Below are 23,449 nucleotides of genomic sequence, written 5' to 3' on the forward strand. Positions count from 1 at the left end.
TGTGTGTGTGTGTGACGAGTACCACCATCGCGTGTGCGCGTAATAAGTGCTGGACGTTTACGCGCACCACTTAAGTACTGTATGTCGCACTCAGGGCTAAGTCAGATACAATAGCGGTCAATTTCGTACGCAATATTAAAATTAAAAACATTCTTCACAAGTTGCTTTCCACTTTTCAGTGCATTTACTATTGACAAGAGATATAATATATTTTTATAATAATTTACATCCTTTCCTATAAGTATAACATTTTGGCAATCAGCAGTAGATTGAGATAGGATATGCGATATAACAGAGTTATTGTATTATATGATGATTAAACTATGAAAATAGTTCATTTTAATTCAATATTCCCTTCCAACTACTGTAGCTTGATAATTTTATAACAAATGTTGTTGGTTTATCCTGAAAAAAAGCAAGTTGTAGTAATTTTAATTTATTAGAGCAAACAGCACCCTCTATAATTCCAACAATAATTTTGATAGTTTAGTATCGTTCAAGATAAATTGATGTTTTTAATCAATTAAGGCAATTAACATGCCATATAACTATAATTAATGTTTTGTACCCAAGTAAACCATGTGCACTTCTTGAAATAAAAAGGTAAGGTATTTTACACCATTAAAAAAAACTTGCTAAACATTTGTCCTCATCTAACACCCTTCTATTCCAACATGAGGAAAACTAGAATTGCATACTAGGTGCAACACTGTAGGCTAAAGGATGGTTCTGAAACTATGGATGAACAGTTTATTGCCTAAAGCTCTATCTACACTATCAAACTAGTTTGACCAAAAAAGTGTGATGTGTCCAAATATGGTAGAGATATACCCAAATATGGTAGTTATATTACATCATCATATCCATATGGGCATGTAGGCACATTGTTTTGTAAATTTGTAACAAAGTTTTATAGTGTAGACAGAGCTTTAGCCACAACTATTTAAATGTGTGAAAAGACTATAGAGTGTGCATGTTACCAAGAAACAACAATTTGAAAGTGGAGGGAATATTTTAAATTCTGTAGTCTATGGATGATATGCTATACTGAACATACAACTATTATTAAACAATTATTAAATGCATAAGAAAAATTATTTATATTTTTCATAATTACTAGTAACCTTTGAAGGTCAAATATTATGATATTTACAATAACCTATTGAGAAATGAAAATTAAGAATAAAAACACCCAAACTTGAACGCATACTAGTAATTCTTCACATTCACTAGCTGTAAAGAATCGCATCTCTACCAATCAATTGAAAAGTTTTTGACCAGTTCCTTTTGCCGATTTAAGTACAACTTCACAATTTCCAGTAGCCGATAAATGTTCACAATTTTCATTTTTCAACGTCAAAGTTAAGCACTCGTTCAATGGCACCACAAACCGGATTTAGCACAGGAATAAAAATTACAATCGTTACAATCATAAACAACAGTTGTACAGTGAGTTTCAACAAGACATTTACTTTACAATTGGCTAGTTACATAGTCCTAGTCTTGTCAGACTGCTGTATATATTTATAGACAATTTGGAGTCCTTATTTGGCAGTAAAATCACCTAGATCCAGCTCCCATTTTGGCTATTAACTCATCACAAATATTTGTAAGTTCTGTATTTTCTTTCGTCTGTGAAAGAACCAAAATTACAAATATTAAATTAAAAATTATAGCAAACATATATTTCATATATTTAATTGTTCTATTATAATACCGTTTTCACTTATAAAAAGACAAAATAAACAGTAAAATTCAACAAAAAACCCATTGACCTCCAGTCAATTTGACTATTTTTTGCAATCAATTACAGTTTTTTCAAGTAAATAATTTGTTTGCGATCCAACTTTTTATCAAGGTAAATAACTAATATGTGAATATGTATATTTTATATTATTATTATTTCTTAAGGGAGACAATACATATTTAACTAGAATACATACCTTCTGTTCAATAGTTTTTTCCTGACTTGCTGATTTCATCTGTTCTCGTTTCATTCCAGCTTGTAGTCCAGTTATCTCCGCTATATAGCTTTTCTTTACCTTATCTATTTCGGCATTTGCCCTATATCACAAGACAATACAAAATTACTATTATTGAAAGGCATATGCGATGTGATTTGTGATTTATGCAGAATCAAGAATAATCACATTTAGTACGAGGCAGTGACACTAGGTATGAGTGAGGGCGTATATTCTCTACAACGTACAACACCCTCACGCATCAACAATAAATTTATCAAAATATACTGTATGCCAACAGCTAAGCGGACATCAGATTTTAGTACCATTAAAATACACAAAATAGACTCACACCAAGTCATAATTTGTAACTACCAATGAATAAAAGTTAATTTTATAAAAATACAGTTACTACTGTACTTACTTCTCTATTTTTTCTTCAGCATGTGATTTCAGCGTTTGGTACCGGTTTTCTTGTTTTTTTACTTTTGTTTGATAGTCCGATACACACTTTTTCAAAATTTCTTCATTCTGAAATGACATATGACTGCATTGTCACTTTTTTTTTTCAAATTTTAAATATTTCAGGAGAAAGTTAATTGTTTAACAACCTAAAAACTATGCCTAAAGCTCTGTCTACACTATCAAACTAGTTTGACCAAAAAAGTGCCCAAATATGGTAGTGATATACCCAAATATGGTGGTGATATGACATCATCATGTCCATATATGGGGACATCATATTTTTTTGTCACAAAGTTTGATAGTGCAGACAAGATGCGTCTCATCAGCTTTTAACTCGGACAACAACGACCATTCAAGACGACATGCCTCGTCGTACGATGCTGTAATAGGCCTTAATAGTAGTTGGCCTTAATATTACTTACCTTTTTATAACCTTCAATGGTATTCCTGAGTTTTTCATATCTCTTGTGTAAGTCACTGAAAGCATTCTCTACAGACGCCAAATCGTCCAAGGCTTGTTCTTTCTCTCGTTGAAGTTCTTCAAATTTTCCCTCAGATGAGTTTTTATGATGATTCATATCACCTATGAATAAAAACCATGATGATATTAAAATAAAGGCCAAAATAAAAAAATAGCTTGTTTCAGGTCGAGCGCCCGGATAGATTTTTTTTCAGAATAATCTGACTGGAAATTTGGTGGGCCAAAAATCAACAGGAAACAAACATTCTTTTTTAGGTTGGCCTAATATATAGTACAGTATAACCCTTCCTTTAGGATTTAGGACACCTCTATTAAGGGAGACTTTGCAGTAGCAATATTTGTTAACACTACAAACAACCATTCAGAGGACACCACTATTAAGGGGACACTTTCCCAGGATACAAAGGAGTTTTTAATCTATATTAATATGCAAATGCAGTCAAATAGCAGGTCTATAGGGTCACCACATGTCACCCTAGGTAGTGAATCACAGACCTACCAACTGTACTGGCTTAAGAACACACAAAAAGATAGAAAACCAACATAAGTTAAATACATTACCCATCATTTGCTGTATTGTACGCTCATATTCAGTAACCAATGCCCTACAAAACACAAACATAATTATAAACATTAAATAAAATTAATGATATTTACCGAAAGTCCCCTGAGCATATCGCATCATTACTTATTCTTATTACGTTCACCATGATTCTAAATTTTTTGTAAGATTTAGCATTTCCCAATTCTTTTTTTTTCATTTGAGATGCAAGAATGAAACCCATTAAATAAACTTTTGGTTTTTTGACATGTCTGTATGGAATCATGGGTCAAAGGTCAAACTTACTTCAAATCTGAGTTAGTTTTATCCGAAGTCTCTTTTTCTCTTACAACTGCCTCATATTTCTGTTGCTGTTCTAGCATTCGTTTCTCCATTTCTTTCTGCACTTGATGTCTAGCTTTTCTTACCACTGTATCCATCTCTGTCTGGGAGTATTTAAGCAGCTGAAAAGAGACACATATATTATCCAAACAACAGTGAAATAAATGTCATTGGCAGGGCTAAGCAAGTACCTTAACAAGATACTATTCAAGGACCAATTGAGAGAGCTAACTATGTACCGTTGCAAGGGCTAAGCAAACTACATAAAAAGGTACCATGCAAGGGCCAATTACTGTACTGTTACGAGAGCTAAATAAATACCATTGCAAGGACCAAGCAAATTTCATAAAAAGGTACCATACAAGTGCCAATTACTGTAAGTACCGTTACGAGAGCTAGTACCATTGCAAGGGCCAAGCAAATTTCATAAAAAGGTACCATACAAGTGCCAATTACTGTAAGTGCCGTTATGAGAACTAAATAAGTACCATTGCAAGGGCCAAGTAAATTTCATAAAAAGGTACCATGCAAGTGCCAATTACTGTAAGTACCGTTACGAGAGCTAAATAAGTACCATTGCAAGGGCCAAGAAAGTTTCTTGTAAAATGTAAGGGTTAAAAAATTGCAATTATGAGGGCTAAATAAGTATGAGTGCAAAGGCTAAGTAACTATCATTGTGAGGGCTAAGTGAGTATCAGTGTGAGGGTTAAATAATTACAATTACGAGGGCTAAATAAGTACTATTGCAAGGGTCAAGTAAGTAGGTATAATTGTGTGGGAAAAAAGTGAGTATCGTTGTGATTGTAAAAGTATACAGCTAAATCATTGACAGGAACAATGAGGATAAGAAACTGTAATCAAACCTAAAATGACAAAAACACAATGAAATTGATAGGCTTACCTCTACTATGCCTTCTTCTCCTCCCCTAGGAGGAGAGTAAACTTTTGGACTATCCCCAAACTTCATACTTGTATTCTGAAATAGATCAAGTTTGCTTATGAATATTCATCAAGTAGACATTTCAGATATGTTTAAAATTTGTAAATATTGCTATTGTTTTGTACTATATTTGTCTGGCTGTTTTACTTTTACTTGTTTTGATTTAGCTCCATTGAAATCCATCCACAGCATTGTCATTTTTTCAGTAATTCGCGTTTAGGTTTATATGTATTTAAATACGAGTAAAGGATAACTAGATCACGGTGAATGGTTTTTTGTTTGTAAATTTAATCAAATGTAAACTGTACATTTATTTGTCCTCTGTTGAATGTTGACCGAGGAAAATCAGATTACAAAAGCACCAGTCCATTTGGAAATCAGCCATCAGGCACACTGTTCTTTGATTTCTGTCACCTTATTCTAATGCTAATAGTGCAAAACTTTCTATAGCATTTACCTATACATTGATGTAATGGTCAACGCCAGTATGATTATCTGAAACAGTTCTACTAAAAGAAAATGTTACTAAACATGATAACCAGGCCTTGTCTTTTAAGGCGAGCGAGTGCGATCACTCACCTAACACACTCCTAAACTGCCCTTGAGGAGTGCGATTTACAACACGCCTAAATTTGGTAAACTTCTACACACCAAAATACAAACAGCACACCTACAGCACCTGAATGTATTGAGGAGTGCAAACTGTAGCACACCTACAATTTTCTAAAGACAAGGCCTAGATAACATAACATTACCTGATTGTTTGGGCTGTATTGCAACAACCTATCAATCTCCTTCGGAGTTTCATGGTTATCAGAGTTGTTTAGTTGCTGTGTACGAGCAATGGGTTTAGAAGGTGGTGGCGTATCCATCTGAAATAGATCGTTTTCGCCTACTGTTTTCATTACCTGCGGTAATGATCTTGCTGATGCTACTACAAGAATCAAATTGAACAAAAGTTGCATAAATAGTGAAGAAATAGTAAGCTGCAAGAGTCAGTATAAGTTGCTATCTCCATCCCATTATAATATAGTATCCACTGCTCATTATTCTTACCACATATTTATACTAGTATAAAGTCTGGGTAATTTATACATAACATTGTAATGCTAAACATCAACATCTGGTAGTAGTCATTCAATCAATGGAAAGCAAGTCCTAGTATTTGTTTATTTATTGATTATTTGTTTATTTATGATATTTTTTGGATCACTACTGTATCAAGATTGTATTGTATTTGTATAGTGAGTATATATGGGTATAAGGTAAAAGTATGCATCAAATAATTTATCAACGAAGAACAAAACATATAAATATCAGCTTCACAAATTTATTGAATACTTACATGCCAGAGAATCTGCTGGTTTTACTAAGGGGTCAAACTTCACATACAGTGATTGTCTTGCAAGAGCAGATTCTTGGAACTATAAAAAAAACATTGTATTGATTAAAATTTTACATGGTCGCATAGCTGGATGGATGGATGGACGGGACCCGTTCCGGAACAGGTGTGAAAGACCATTAATACAAATCTTTTAAACTTACTGAGCTTCCACTGCCAGCCTTCTCAAGGAAGTCGACATCAAACGCGGCAGGATCAGCTGGTACAAAGACTGAAACAAAAAATAAACATTTTAGAGGAAGCAAAAGAAAACAATTTAAAAAAAACGATGACAGACTAATCCTTAGAATGCACATGCAAATAAATATCAAGTTTCCTTCCTTATAGACCAGAAATGGCGCCACCAATTTAATCCAGACAGCATGAATTCTTAATCAGTTAAAGGAATACCAGAATACATATACATTTTGGTTACTAAAGCTCTGCTCTGGAGCTTTTGATTTGCAACAACTAAAGCTGTGTCTACACTATCAAACATGATGTAACAAAAAAAATGTAATGTGCCAATATATGGACATGATGATGTCATATCACTACCATATTTAAGTAAATCACTACTATATTTGGGCACATAATTTTTTGTCAAACTAGTTTGATAGTGTAGACAGAGCTTTAGCAAACCTAATCCAATCGCTATAAATCATTTTGCAAATAATAAATTACAATGCATCATGGGATACATTAACCGGAATAATTTTATTCCTGTATAAATTACAAGTCAATAAAATAAATACATATGTTATGACCTCAGTAAGTGTCCATTAGTGCACAACGCTACAACTACCATAGCTACACGTAAATGACAACATAAACATTAGCTAAAAAGCTGATCATTTTCATAACATTAACTGATGACAAAGAAATATTATTTATTATATTTGAATAATAGAATAGTTTCAGAAATCAGGTGGAGTCTTCTCTCATGGTATGAAAAGAGATTGCTTCGTTCTGAAATGGTCAATGCATCCTGTTTGCCACAGGGACACCCACCTATAATTGTCAGGTTTTTACTATCTTATGAAAATCTTATAGTACTGATATTATAATACTTATAATGATGTAATATTTGTGTAAATATTTTACATTATGTTAACAGACCTTTGGTGTACCCAAAATTGTAATATTTAATTGTTCTTCAACCTTTTCAATGGCCATTCAAGCATGCATTCACACAAAAAACAAACACATACTAAAGACTAAATGTTTATAGCTTTGCCTACAATATCAAACTTTATGTGACAAAAAAATGTGATATTCTCATACTGTATATGAATATGATGATATCATATCACTACCATATTTAGTCATATCACTACCATATTTAGTCATATCACTACCATATTTAGTCATATCACTACCATATTTAGTCATATCACTACCATATTTAGTCATATCACTACCATATATGGGCACATCACATTTTTTTGTCAAACTAGTTTGATAGTGTGGACAGAGCTTAAGAATGATTAATTGTGGATTATGAAATTTAAATTTTTTTTAATACACTGTTCAGATACAGATACTATTTCTATACAAAAAACTAAATGTCATTTTGTCGGGATCAGTTGTAGAAAGTGTACGATATTTATAAATCATCATAAAAACAAAATATTAGTTTTATAATAAATGACACTTATGGCTGCAGATTGAAATTTAAGAATAGTTATCATAATTTCTTTTAAATAAAGACATCTTAAATTTTGATGAATAAGAGGTTTAAAACTCACAAAAATTATTGCAAAATCAAATTTGTTAAATGTGGCAAAATTTGCGTAAAAATACAAGAAATTTGTTGAGTATGTTTCATATTTTTAAAAGGGTCATTTACAAATTTATTATACATTATAATTTTGGCTGTTATTATCATACTTCATGAATTGTTAATTAGTTGTAAATATCATCATGCAACATTATGATTTGATGCCTAATCCTCCTTATGAATTAATCATATTCTCAGTTAATAGTCTTATTTAAACATCTGCGATTTCCCTGCAGAAATACAAGCTTAAATAAGGGATCATACTGATACTCACAGTTACAAATATTTCATACAAAAAATCCACAAAATGGAAAGCATAAATTAAATCCACAATTAAAACCAACCAGCTTATGGTATTTTACAATCTCTTTTTTATAATTTATATATATATAATATATTGTGCACCATATTGGTTATGTTGTCTACGAGAAGATAACACGACCTTATCTGAAAAATGATATACTAACTGTATTTATATACTGGCAAATATCATTAAACACATTTTCATAACATTGCTTAACATTAACATTTAGTTATCTGTAATGCGGCTTAAATTTTTTGGTAAGGAGCAATAAATGGTGTATGTATATATGTAACTCTATTACTATAGTGCATATGAATATTTGTACAGTTACTATTATTAGTTGACACATTCTGTATGTACACCCGTATACCATGCTCTATTCTAAGTGACATAATGACTGCAACCGCATGTTTAGTGACGCGTGCATGCACACACACAGTCTTCTGCTTCCTACCTTCCTGCGCTAGGCGGTATTCCATTTCTTCAAAACTTATCTGCCTCTGAACATCAGTGTCAAAGGGGCCTTCGAAGCGGCAGACGAGAACCGCAGCAAATTGAAAGAGGAAACTTGATGTATTAGTCATGCATTTCGAGCCAAAGTGGCCAAAATGAAACTTACATGTTTACCATTTGAACATATCGACTACAAATCCAAAAACACATTAATACTCAAAACGCTCAATGACGTTACAGATTTTGCCACGTTTTAACAAATAGTTGAATGCCACTAAATTAAAATCACTGTCAATTTTTCAGAGGGTAAAGAAGCCATATTCGTTAAATTTAACACACAAACTACCATGTTTACTATATAAGCTTACTTCCTGTTAAAAATCACTTCATTAAAAATTATAGAGGGGGCTATTATCATTTCTTTGTAAAATTATTTAATGTTTTATAAATTACCTTCTTCTGCTGGGAAAAACTCTTCTTCCCCTCCTCCAAAATCATCATCTCCAGTTATGTCAGGAGTTAAAATTGCAGAAAAATCTATAAAAAAAAAATTAGATTGGGATTATTTTTTTTAATTGTTGTATGCGCTGAATTTGTTACCAGTTTGGTAGGATGAACTTTGCCTCCAACAAAATGGGCAAGATAATCAAGGATCAGTTATATAGAATTTTTTTAAACAAGCTACACAAATTGGTTTCTAATTAGGAGTTATATAGTAAAAAAACATTATAGTTTTTTATGTGTAAGTGGTACAAACAACTAAATATAAAACCCACAGAATGTATAATTATTGGTTAATAAGAAAAAATGGGATAATAATTATAGTTATTAGCAGAAACAAATTAGAAATAAATAACGATAGACCAGTGGCAGGTCTAGTATCATAAATGTCACAGTCCATTAAATAGTATTCGAGAAAAAAACACAGCCATTATGATTAGCAGGAGAAGTAATTTCTAACATTTAGAATCAAAACATACTCAATGCTAAAACCAATCACTTGAGTTATGTGACAGCATACCAAATATCGAGATAATGCTCACGTTTCTGATAGAATGAAATACTACATCAGATTTATAATTTACAAATATACAGAGCACTTAAAAATATATCATATAGTTTAACAAGTTCATTTCAGAATGTATATGAATAAAATGTATGTTTGAAAAAATGTTCATACTGTACTTCATTTAATACATTAGAATTTATTATCTAAATATGATGTTTAAAATAGATTGTTCATTTAGTAAAATAAGATGATTGAATAGAAGTATTAACCTTTTACCTTTGTCTAAAAAATCATTATTTTAGAACAATTTTGAACAAAGGTTGTTACGGAAACATAATTGGTTAATTACAGTTATTTTTGTGATTGATGCTGGGGGAAAAAATGTTCCTTGTTTCTCTAGAAGGAATAAATGATTGAAGTTGCATCTTCATCGTTATGAGTTCCCACAATCATCATGTTGATTAACACAGAACTAGTCAGTGTGCTGGCAGTATTTACAGCTGGTTTTGGGTTTAGTTTTGATTGTTTGGATTTATTTCTTACATTATTTTGTTAACATTTTTTTAAATATTATTTTTTTATTATTAATATTTTTCTTTAATACTTTCTATTTATTTTTACAAGGGGAGGGGGGAGAGGGGGTGACTCAAGTTGGCAAGGTTGTCATGCCTAAATTTAGATACATTATTTAAATCTCTGTCCACAAACACTACAATCATGAAATTCCAAAAACCAAAAGTGGAATATTGATTGACAGTATCTTCATCGATATATCAATCGTCCATTGACACTCTTGGGTGGAGTCAAAATAGATTCGAACCAGTCATCAGATAATTTAGGTGTTCTATCATATTAAATACATTACACACCTGAAGGAGTTGGTATTTCTTTCACTCCATTAACTGGACCTACAGGTACAGGCGTTCTTTCAGATTCAATATTGCCATCGGCAGAAGTAAAATCACTAGTAGAATCAGATGTAGACGTATCCTCTACAATGAATCCCACTGATGTGCTACAAAGATAAATTTGTTAAATATTTTTAATTAAGTTTATATTAACACTTTTGTGTTGCTTAGTGGTTAAAATGATTGATAATTTCCTAAAAACATGAAAAATGAAGATTAATTAAGTCAGACTTTGAATAGGTTATTTTGTAGTTTTAATAAGTTAATCCCTTCCGTAAAAAAAAAACATGTTTTTTCAGGTAATACATTTTTTTTCAAAGTGGATAACTATTATGTGACATTAAAATGGCATATTAAAAAATAAAAATATTAAAAAAAAATTTTTTAGGGGGACAATACATCTTTAATAAAACACTTCCTTCCTGAATATACTTGCAAATAGCAGGTATACATATTTCAGTAGTTTCTCATCATCATCAGTGATAAATAAACTGATTGACTAATTCAATTAATGTACAGTATACAGTATCAGATTAAAACATGTATAAGCATTTCATTGAGAATATATTATTGTCATTTTGAAGGTATAAAATTATATGTAAAACCCTTGTTTGTAGGTCTACTTAAAATTATAATGTAAAACCATCTGAATATTAAACCACGGCATACCTGTCAGGCTGCTCAGGTGATATCCTGGTTACTTCAACATCATCTAATGAATTTTCAACATCTTTGAGGTCAAGCTCTGAATTTCTTGGAGGAGAATTAGCAACAGCTGATTTGGTACCAAAAGGATTAAAATTCTGTAACTCCTCATCGGTCATATCAGCATAAGATTTTGCGGTGTTTGTAGCCTTTGGGGGCGAGTTAGCGACGGCTGTCTTCATACCGAATGGGTTGAAGTTTGCCAATTCTTCATCGGTCATATCAGCTATGGATTTTCCCGCCATTTTATTGTCTTTTTGCTGATCAAGTTCGCTAGGAACATAGGCAGCTACCAGATTTTCTTTATCTTCGATGCCAATCAGCAAATCTACTGGTTGCTCCGGCAAATCCCTAAAAAGTTATTTTCAAAAAGTTTTGAGTTTATAAAATTCTAGTTATGTTTTTATTTTAGATAAACATGTTTACCAAAACAAAATATTATTAGTAATAGTAGTACTAGTAGTAGTACAGTAGTATTCTCAACATGAAATTTTAATAATTGTTACAAAAACAGATTTATATTCGGAGTTGATAGATCGCAGTGATTACTGTATTCAACGATTTATCAATATTAACAACATTTGAAAAGTTCAACAAGAGTTTAAATATTAATTATTATTTTTTAAGATTATTTCCGCAGATATTAACGTAAAGATTGAACTCTCAATGTTGAAAGACTAAGAGCAACATCAATTATACTGCAAATATAAAATGCACTGGTCAATTGCCTATTGCATTTTATAAATCACATAAAGGAAATTCAATGTTATGAGTAAGGGTACTCAAATACTGGAAGTAAAATGTTGGTACAGCTGTTTAAAAAGAATAAAAAAATAGAAAATATAAACCGAGTTTAAATGAATGTGTCCTACAGTATATAATTAAACAACAATCAGTATAATATATAGCTATTGTAAGTTATAAAAAACTTTGTTCTACTTGACAGTGTATATAAATTAATATAGTCTTACTCTTACACTCGATCTACACTATAGAAACTTTATGTGTCAAAAAAATGTGCCCATATGGAGATATATATTTGGGCATATCCCTGCCATATTTGGGCACTTCATACTCTTTTTTTTTTTCAAACTAGGTTGATAGAGTAGACAGTTGTCATGTTGTCCAACTTGGCTTTTTTTTAAAAATATTATGAGTAAAGTCCATAAATTACTATTGCATCTATAATAGTTTTCCTACTACAGTTACTCAGTACTTTTACTTTTCTTTAGAATTAATGGTTCAGGTAAAAGGGATGGGTTATGCACGTATTTCTGAGTTGAATTAACCTTGTTAATTCAATTATAATCAGAATGAAACACATTTACTGTTGCATGGGTCAAATGTTGAAATCCACTCCATGGGCTACCTAACTATTTGCCCAGTGGGTCAACAGCAAGTCAGCTGCACCAGACTCGCTTTTTAAAAAAGACAAGATTTTTGTCTAGACAATATTTTAATATTTTTGAAGTTCATTAGTAAAGTTAGGTTTGCAGTTACGCCATTAGGATACTGCAAACTTAAATTAAATTTTTAAAATGTGATGTGCCTACATATGGACATGATGTTATAGCACTACCATATTTGAGCATATCACTACCATATTTGGGCATATCAAACTTGTTTTTGTCAAACTAGTCTGATAGTGTAGACAGAGCTTTACTAATTGTTTCGAATTGGAAACATATTTTAAGTTCATGCTTCGAATTCGGGTGTCATAAAATAAAATTAACAAAATAGACTCCTCCATAAAATGGAGTCTTCCATTTTTACCTTAAAGGAAGGTTATCAATAAGCTCGTTGACAAACTCGTTGGCAAATTTTATATAATCGTTATGATCTTGCTTGGTGACAACTTGGACGCGTTCTATCCAACTCTCCTTGTCATCAAGCTCACGTACGAATTCGTAGGCCGAAAACGCAGTATGCAACTTGGATTTGTTATTTTTAGGCTTTGAAGGTGTTTGAAAAGTGACCTACAGTACAGGGAGCAAAAAGAAAAATATTGATTAAATAAATACAATGGATTAGAAAGGAAGTACCGTATGCACATTGGAGCAAAATAATAAATATGCAAGATATATAGTATTAGTAGTATATTCTTAGTGAACTTTTTCTTTAAAAAAAAATTGTCTTAGATGTATTTGCATTAATTTATTATGAATTCCAACAAATAAAAAAAGATGTATTCATAATTTTTAAAAAAGTGTCATTAGTGTAATGTAATTAGAATTATTCTTTCTTATAGAAACTTCTAAATAGAAATATCTGATACGCAATGTTTTAAATAAATTCAACATGAGCCATAGGGCTTACATTGATAAAAAAATTATTGTTTGAATCTTGAAAAACTTAAGTTAATTATAAGAAAGATAATAGAAATATAAAACATATTTCCTTAGAGTATATACAGTATTAATAATGTAATCATAAAATCAGTAATTATAAAAGAAAGATTTCAGAAGTGTTACCGTTAGGGACTTATATAGCAACACAGCAGGGGTGCAAGAATGTTACCCTGCCGGCCCGTAAGGGACTTTAAAGCGCCAATGTTCACCCTCAAAAGTCAATATCTTGTCTAAAACACTTCCTTACAGTAACACACGGTACAATTAGCAGTTTCACTTTAAATTCCAAAACATAAAGTGTTACAAAGAAAGCATATAGATTTGATTTGTTCTTTATTTATGTTGTATGATTTATTATCATATCCTGCATGGCCTAAAGGGAGGACATAAACAAATCAACAGGTTTATAAATAACAAGCAAACTCTAGATTAGTATAATGAAAGTGACAAGGCCTTAGTCATTATAGTGCATTTCATTATATTGTATTCCTTATGAGAGGTATGCACTAGGATCAAGTCAAGTACCGTATCATTTATTGTCATTTGTTTTAAGAAAAATACATAGAAATTCTGTTTGCTCTGTTGGCAGAACATTCATTCATTCATTCATAATAACATTTATTTCTTATCATTTCAAAGTAAACAAAATAACAATTTAAATATAAATAATTAAGAGGCAAAACCCAGAAAGTAATAACATTTAGAGGTTTCCCTCCAAAAAAACTTGTGACGGGTAGCCAGTTAAGAAATTGTAATCATATTGGAGTTTAAACAAACAGAAACAAAACAAGACAACGACAAATTAATAATAATAAAATACTATGGAAGCACAGAAAAACCAGAATAAAAATGTTGTTTTATTATTATTAGTTATTTATGGAGTAGAATTTGTTTAAGTTTAAAAGAAAATGTATTTTTTGAAGGTGCCAATTTAATTTCGTCGGGGAGATCATTAAATAATTTGGTGCCACTATAACGGATATTATGTTGCATTAATGTTAATTTGGTAAGGGGAGGGTGGAGATTATAGGAGGATCTAGTTTTATGGGTATGAATACTATTATTTTTTATAAAGCTGCAAGAAAGTTTGGTTGGAAGTAGACAGTTGACATGTTCATAGACGGACACCACACAAACGCAAAAACAAAAACATTTCAAAAAGTGGCTACAGTACATTAAGGTTCTAATAGCTCCTGGATGGAAACTATTTGTAAATCGTGCCTTACTGGCCTTAATAGAACGCAATCGCCGACCGCTGCACGTCAACTGATCAAAATTTAATTCACCTACAGTATGAGTAGACTAACACCTAGGATTCAGCTAACACCTAGGTTTCAGCCACGAGCGAATGAAAATATGCTAATCTTATACAGTACATGACAGTAGATTATAATATGTTCATGTATGCCTTTAGCGATGCTACTGTATTTCATTTTGAAGATCATGAAGGCAAGGTACTGTGGAATACATCGCGGTAAATTATAAAAAAGAGTAAATTTACATTCTAGTTCTTTAATTAAAAAGCATATCAGTCACTCAAGCTATTGGTTATTCTTAATAATTATTCCTAATTAAATTCATACAGCATTACAATTCAATAATATTCTAATTTTTGACAGAACTCAAAAGATTCTGAAAAACACAGAATTTGACATCGGGAAAAATTTCATTTAAAAATTTTGTTTAGCAATATTGCTATTCAAACTGATTTTTTAGTCAAGAAACATAGTTTTATATATTTTAGAAATGGATAGCAATAAAGGTTGTTTTGTATAGCTTTTTGCATGCTACTGTACACTGGCGGAATTATACTCTATGTCATTGTTAAACGCAACTAATAAAATTATTTTTAATAATTATTTTAAATATTTGCTTTTTCTTAGTATAGTTTTTAATTACAGTATAAACAGCAGGTTTTGTTTACTATACAGTAATTAGCAATTATACCTACTGTACTGTAGTAGTATATTATTTTTAGAAACTGAATTTAATTAAAAACATTTTTATATTGGAACTAGCAAAATACAAAATCATCAATCATTTTGAAATTACTCTTCATAAAGGCCATGTGGAAAATTCTACAATCTTCAAGATTCAAGACAAAATTTACTGTACAACTGTATATCTATATTACTGGTATTTAATAGTAATACTATAGGAAACCTGTACAAAATTAGATAACTTAGAGATTAACTTGTTATATCGGTCAATATTAGGTCAGTTGCTATAATTATTCAGAAGTGGGAAATTAAGGATTGGTTAGACTAGTTATCTAAGAAAAGCAGCAATTCAATGTAGAAAATGCAAAAAAAGTGTACATACAAGACGGATCAAGCAAAGTATCAACAAATTAATGATCAGTATCTTGTGAAATAATTAATTAGTACATAGAGCAATTAGTCTTATATTTTTCCCTAACTTTTTAAATTATTTTTCCCTAGCCTTGTTTATAAACGGATGGGTATTCACAAAAAAAAAAAAAAAAACATCCCAACAAACAAAAAATCATTTAGTTTTGCAGGAACATATTAAATATTATTAAATATTAACTTTGTAGTAGAAGACACATGCTGCTCATGTCACTAGTTGTAAAGTCATTTGAGTCTTTTTTTTAAGTACAGTCAATTGTACTGTATATTAAATTTAAACAGTGAAAAATATATTGTTCAAACATAACATGGGCAAATCAATATCATAACATATTATGATTTAAGTGAAGAAGTAATTAGTACAAAGAAAAGAGATCACAATGCTTTTATAAGAATATTTATCTATCCCATAATGCATTTCTTCATTCACATATCTTATGATGCATTTCTTCATTCACATATCTCATGATGCATTTCTGCATTCAACGTCATCATTCAGTGGTGGCAAGAAAAATAATACCTTTGCTGATTCTAAAAATGGAGACTGAGGTGGCGTGGGAAGGTCAAGACATATTTCTACATCAGGAACCCAAGACTTCGGCTCCGTCGGCAACAGGAATGACAACGGTAAAGCCTGCCCTCGAGAATCACTATCGGTATATTCTGAATAATCTGACGCATCAAATCGACCTTCATCATCTTCTTCGGATGATTCCGAATTTGAGTTACAAGATCTTCTGATGATCTGTGGGGACGTCAATCTACGGCGATCAGGGTAGTCTTCTTGAGTGCCAAACCTTTTCAAAGACTTCTGCTTTCTCAGTTTCTTTAAATTCAACAGGTTGATTGTTTCTTCAATATTTAAAGAGCTACGTTTATCAATATCAACATTCTTTAAAACTAAATCAGTTTTAATTAACTTATCATCATTAACATCATCTGTACTGTCTTCTGGTAAAGTGTCATTTGTTAGACAATCCTCAGAAAATTTATTTTTAACTGCTTCTAATAGAACATCAACATTCATTCCCAGTGAAAATGATCCAGATTCTTCAAATATGTGTAGGGAAGACGTTTCGGAATCGGTTTCCGAATGCACATCTAGCGGAGAATCCACCATATATTCCATTAGGCTTTCATCGTCATCATCTTCTTCAGTTTCGTGCAAAATATGCGAAACATCGACGGAATGACATCGGGTCATAGAAGGCTTGTATCCTTGTTGACCTGTTGATCGACTGAATGATAATGACTTTTTTAGGTTGATGAAACTTAGAGTTTTCTTTATCCGAAACGATCTCTTATTGACTTGGTCATCGGGAACGTGATCCAGCGAATCGCCGACTGATCTTGCATGTTGACGATTTACCGTAAGTCGTGGTTTCCTCAACAAGGTAGCATCATCCAAAGCATGCTTTCTTTCTCTGGATTGTACGTCACCCATGGTAACTGAGATAAAAACATTCATCAAATAAAAATAAAAACTATTCATTAATACAATTTCTTAAAATCAGCATTGCCAGTCATTTTTCACAGAAATTTCATTATATTAAAATTATTGATATCCACTTTGCCATTGAAAATAAATTCGGGCTAGTAAAACAAAAAAGGTTTAAAGGTCCGGTAGGCTACAGCAGTTAAAAATAACCTTACGGATAACCCTTGAAAATGATTCTAAACCTAAATGATTAAACACAGTTTGTAAATTGTGAAGCACAAAAATAATAAAATGTTCTTTACCAATTAAAATACATGAATAAAAATAAATCTTCGATTTTGCAACTTGATCAATCCAAAAGAACTACTAAGGAGCAACAAATGCAATCAAATACTGATCACTTGTTGGTTTGTAATTTTTTTAAAAATTTAACAAAATTAGTTTTTTAATTCAATATTTCCGATACACACAATTCTCTCTTATCGCATCATAAATTGTATTCGTTTTACAAATGTACTTATTATTAATTCCCAAAGGCATGTCCGCATCCATTTTTGACCTACAGTATTCTGTAAAGCTTTGTCTACACTATCAAACTTTTTATCATATTTAAGCATATCACTACCAAATTTGGACACATCATAATTTTTTTGTCAAACTAGTTTGATAGTGTAGACAGAGCTTTATACAGTAACTAAACAAGATACAGTAGTTAATTCCATTTTAATTTCTATAAATTAATATTTCTCTTTGAGGCAAAATGTATAATTTTAGACAAGAAACTATAATATAACAATTAACAGAAAATTACAAATTAAAAAGAAGCTTAATTCACTTATATAAAATTCACTAATTGTTTATAATTAAAACAATAATGAAAGTAAATAACTTTTATAATATAATTATTCTTCAAACTGGGGCTGGATTACCTGCTGAGGCGTGACTGTGAATGATAACCTGTTTATTTCACACCTAAAAGTGAAATATTAATTAGCCAAATACAAGATTAACAACAGTAGATCAATCAACACTAAAGGATAAATCCAATAATCTGCTTTGCATGGAGCGACAAACACCAACAGTACAGAACAAAAGCAATCATTTTCAATATAAACAGTCAGAATATTTTTGATCAATTAAGAATTTGTTTAAATTAAACACATTGATTAGTGCTAATGATTTGACATTAGAATTGCAATATTAAAAAAATGATCACTGATTGAAATAGATTTTTTTAGTACAAATTTTATAGACATTTTGATTGATTGTTTACAGTGTCAACACTGACAATAACACTAGTCCTATCCAGTATATTCCTGAAAATGTCACTGTTCCTTCCCCATTTTGTTTATTACAGAATTACAAAGAGTAAAACAACTATCTTTTGTCACAATAAATGCAACCCAACATGGAAAGTATTTTAATTTTTTTTAATTAATAATTTGTATATTAATTTTTTTTGTAAATCTGCCATGTATACAAACATACAAATAATTAATTTTGAAGTAACCAGTTACCAATTACGTCTATACCTTTTTATTATGCGCTGAAAGCAACGTAGCCGCAATATTCTCCTTTTGCGATGCCTTTAAAATTCCGGACTGTGAGGACGGTTTCAATGGCGATGGCAACTTATCAAATTTCTCTGGCACTGGCAGCAATGGAGATGGCAAACTATCAAACTTCTCTTGTTCAAACAATGGAATCTTTAAATTTTCAACATCAATTGGAGTCTTGCTACAACTATCCAACGAGTGGAGAGGTGAGAATGGGTTACTGTTCATACTGCACCTAAAATAAAAAACAACAACAAAATAACACTCTACACTATTTAAAATATACATACGCAATACCATCCTACAGTTACACTGTAGTCAATCATAATAATTTCATGAACGATACCACTGGCTTGGAGGTAAATCTTAAGAATATTGTTATTGCTACACATTTCTAAAATTGTGTAGCAAAAAAGACAATACAAAACTATGTTTCTCGACTAAAAAATCAGTTTGATTAGCAATAATTGGTAAACAAAATTTTAAAATGAAATTTTTCCCTGGCCTATGTCGGTTTATCCAGGTAAGCTAGGCATGAACTAGACAAAATACTGTATAAACAAAATAATAATTTTCAATCTTTATTCTGGCTTTCCCACTGGCCCATTGTACCAATTTGTCAACAAACTTGATATTAAAAAAATTTATTAGATGATTAACTTCTATATTAGAAACTTATTATGATTAAGTTATTAATAAACCTGTAGGTACTGTAGACACAAAATATTGGTTTAAAAGCACACAGTGGTTTTACTAGAGCAAGCCTACAGTACAGTGAATAGAATCAATCAATGATTTTAAAAACCAATCCTTCAAATCACAATTTAAAATCATCAATTAAATATTTATTTTAAATCTGAGACATACAATACAATTCCCCTCATACTGTTGAAGGAATCAGTCAAGCAGATCCTGGAATCTTCTGATAAATTATGTATTTCAGTGTTAACCTCATTAGTATGCAAAAGGTATATCAACAGTATCATGTGTCAAAATATTATGATAAGAAAGTAGGCCTTCACACAATAAATAATGATAATAGTGTAATGTGATGGTACAGCAGGTAGGTGAAAGCAATACTGTAATGGCAATGTATAGTGGTATTAATCGAAATATTATTTTATTTCCTGTAATAAATAATGGTCATTTACTGTTGTTTTTTAAAAATTTCTGTACACCACCGCTTTAAAACAAAGGGCCATGACTTTCATTCTACAGCACTGCGATCGATAAATAAGTGGGTTTATTATCTATGTTGTTATATGCTGCAGTGTTACATAGGTTTATATTTTAATTTTTTAATGAATAAACAATAATTAATTCAAAATCCAGAGCTACCCTTTTAGGGTACAGTGACTTAATAATTTACTTGAAATTAAACATTATACCCAGTAACACTTAGTAATTATTAAAAATGATTAACTATTAAACAGATGTAAAACTAATATATTTATGAGATTATGTAAATTGTAATAATAAAAGCTGATAATGTTAAAATAATGGCAACTAGAGGGTACTCCGAGAGTACAAACCTCCGCCTACTGTAAAATTCCTCTACACGAAATGTCCCCGGAAAATATATATATTTTTTTAAATTTTTTTTTTTAGTTCTAAGTGTAAATAGGCTAACTACACCATACAAAGTTGTGGATGAGTGTGTGGTGTAATGGTTATGTATCCAGCCTCTCACAGTTGAGATCGCTGGATAAAGTCCCACTGAGGGTTTTTTTCTTTTTTTTATTATTATTTTTTTATTTATTTTTTGTTTTGTTTTTTGTGAACCTTGATCTTCAAAATTTAACCACAATTATATGATGAGTCATTGATCATTGTGGCTAAGTTTGGTGAGAATTGGATAAAAACTGTGGTCTCTAGGTAGTAATATAGTTTTTTGTTAGTTGTGACCTTGGCCTATGACCTTTTCCCCTCAAATTCGAACTCGTCCGAGCTTCTGAGGCATAGATCATTGTGTCCAAATTTGGTGAGAATCGGATAAAAACTGTGGCCTCCAGGCTGTTCACCGACAGACACATACAAACCCACAAACATACAAACACATAAACATACAGGGGTGAAAATATAATCTCCTTGGCGGAGGTAACTAGTAAATTTAACAGTATAACAACTAGTTAAATCATAATACCAAATTTTAATACATAACTACCATTACCAATAGGAAATGGCATTAAAAATCTACAGTAGAAAAATGGATCACTTCCTGAATTCTATGTCATGTTTCACACTGAAAAAGTTGAACAGGAGACCACTATTCATGCTGTCTTTATTAAATGGCTAGAAATTGGCTACAGGTTAGGATTGAATAGAAAGGTCTAGATAAACAACAATTATTTTCTCAAGTAATAATGTACTGTATTAGTTCTCCCATCTGAAAAATTCTAAGTTAATGCCATTTTTTGAGAGGTCATTAAAAATTTGTTTTGTAGGTCATGAATTTGAAATAGAGGATGCTGCTCCGCTGTATCACCATCAGGAAGGAACCATCACTCAAAAACTATTTAAATAGATTTTTTACAGAATAAATCATTGGAAAATATTTCTTAAACAATTAGTCCTGTCGAAAATAAAGTTAACATAACATATTTGTTTGGGTTCACTGTGGTGGTTTATTGTGGAGTAAATCATCGGACCCGCATGGATAGGCCAACTTATGGTGGGTAATTTATTACAGTATAAGTAGGCCTATCTAGGCCTAGCCTCGTTATTAAATAAAATAAAGTATGGAAAAACTTCAATTAAACCGATTTAGCCAAGCAGACTGAGGCCGAGCTGAATTTACTTGAGGCTGAGTTGATTTGAGGCTGAGTTGATTTGAGGAAGAGATGGTTGGTTTAGGGCCGACTTGACCTGCTTCCGCCTTTCACACATCATCCATTCATTGGTTGGCTAGGCTTAGGCCTAGCTAGCAGCTAAATTAAAGGCGAGGAGGAGGATGGATGAGGAGTGTTTTTTAGGCATAAAATTCCGTGTCCTTCAATATTCAACACCTATCTAAATAATTGATATATCAACATAAAATCTTATCACTAATAGTAAATCATGATTTACTAAATTATGAGTATATAAGATTTAAAAATGTTAATTTTGAGAGCCGACCTCCTAGCTAAATTAAACACAGGCAATTTCTGCGCCACCAGACGATCGGCGGGGAGAGAAAGGAATGAAACCCTCAATAACACACGTCATGAACTCGCCCATTTTTCTCATCGGGCAATCTCGAGACCTAACGAATTTGTTCAAATTCAATACAAAATGAATGTACCATATTCTGGTTTTTTACTGCAAGTAGGTTTATATGTTCAACTTACCGTTTTGGTCATGAGAATAATGTTTTGGAGTCGGGATAGGGAGGTGGCCTCGGCCGAAACAGTACCTCGCAATTTCAAATACATGACCGTTTTCTTCAAGTTCCCACCGCCTATTGCGCATGGTCAATCTTCAGCAGAAAATAGATTAATATTTTTTTTACAAACGATACTCGATTATGATTGGCTGCTTACCTCACTCCCATCCTCCACTGAATTGAGTGCAGCTAAAAATGTGTTATCCCCCTAACATGAAAATATAATAAAATAAAAATGAATATCAAACTTTGAGTAGGCTATATACAAGTTTTCAAACAACAAAAAATGAAAAATAATTATCAGCATATTTGAGGCTTCTATAGCCCAATTATTGCTTTAAAATAAAATGCAAGAAAATTAAAAACAGAGGTGAGTCGAGTCTTTAATGTTTGAAATTAGCATTTGAAAAATTGTATGCAAAAACACATATTTCTTTTTTACAAAAAATTAGAATGCTGATATTGAAGTAACATCATAAATGTTGTAATGTAATATTGAATTAAAAACGTCAATACCTTCCCTACATCTCACAGAGTGACAGTGTCACTCGGTTTTGTTATTATACTGAGTTAATAGTTATACTAAGCCTACCATTTTTTTAAAGAGCCAAAAGTTTCCTGTGTACACTTTTACTAGTTTATCCATATTTCATAAAAAACGCAACTCCAGTTAGGCCTATATAAGTACAGACTCATAAAAATTATAAATTCAAAATACTCCCTAAGCAATTAAGCAGAAACCATGTGTTAAATAAAAATAATTTTACTACATAATAATTAATATTAAAATTAATTTAATATCTTGCTTTTATTTCAGTAGTAGCATGGAAAAAATTATTATTATTTTTTTTTTAATGTGTGGTAATAATAATAATAAATTGCACCAATTTTCACTACCATTTTAAATAGGAAAGAGTTTTCCATTTTTTATTTGGTAATGACTTTATACTGTACATGGAACTAAATAAATAAAAAAAAAAGAAATAGTTTTATAACTCCATGGTTTATCAATCATGGATCATTTATTGTTGCGGGTACGTAGTATAGTGTGTATAGTAGTACCCGTTTTATGTATGTTGACTATTGAAACGACGACGGAGATTTGCG

At 31.3% G+C, this 23,449-nt stretch overlaps 1 protein-coding gene across 2 annotated transcripts; it reads right to left on the reverse strand.

Moving 5' to 3' along the window:
• Positions 1–161: 161 nt before the first annotated feature.
• LOC140046334 (uncharacterized) lies at positions 162–22,414 on the reverse strand. 2 transcript variants are annotated; one of them, XM_072090944.1, is made up of 17 exons: positions 22,308–22,414; positions 18,958–19,216; positions 13,044–13,246; positions 11,235–11,621; positions 10,527–10,672; positions 9,102–9,185; positions 8,650–8,718; positions 6,276–6,343; positions 6,076–6,154; positions 5,486–5,664; positions 4,692–4,766; positions 3,755–3,912; positions 3,469–3,512; positions 2,849–3,009; positions 2,386–2,492; positions 1,944–2,064; positions 162–1,632 (listed from the first exon to the last, which is right to left on the reverse strand). In XM_072090944.1, the coding sequence occupies exons 2-17, from the start codon at positions 19,207–19,209 to the stop codon at positions 1,561–1,563; spliced, it is 2,205 nt and encodes a 734-aa protein (XP_071947045.1). In that variant the 5' UTR covers positions 19,210–19,216; positions 22,308–22,414; the 3' UTR covers positions 162–1,560. The 2 variants fall into 2 exon arrangements, with proteins under 2 accessions (XP_071947045.1, XP_071947046.1); XM_072090945.1 differs by lacking the exon at positions 8,650–8,718.
• Positions 22,415–23,449: the final 1,035 nt, after the last annotated feature.

Source organism: Antedon mediterranea, chromosome 4 (assembly GCF_964355755.1).
Source record: "Antedon mediterranea chromosome 4, ecAntMedi1.1, whole genome shotgun sequence".
Lineage (NCBI taxonomy): Eukaryota > Metazoa > Echinodermata > Crinoidea > Comatulida > Antedonidae > Antedon > Antedon mediterranea.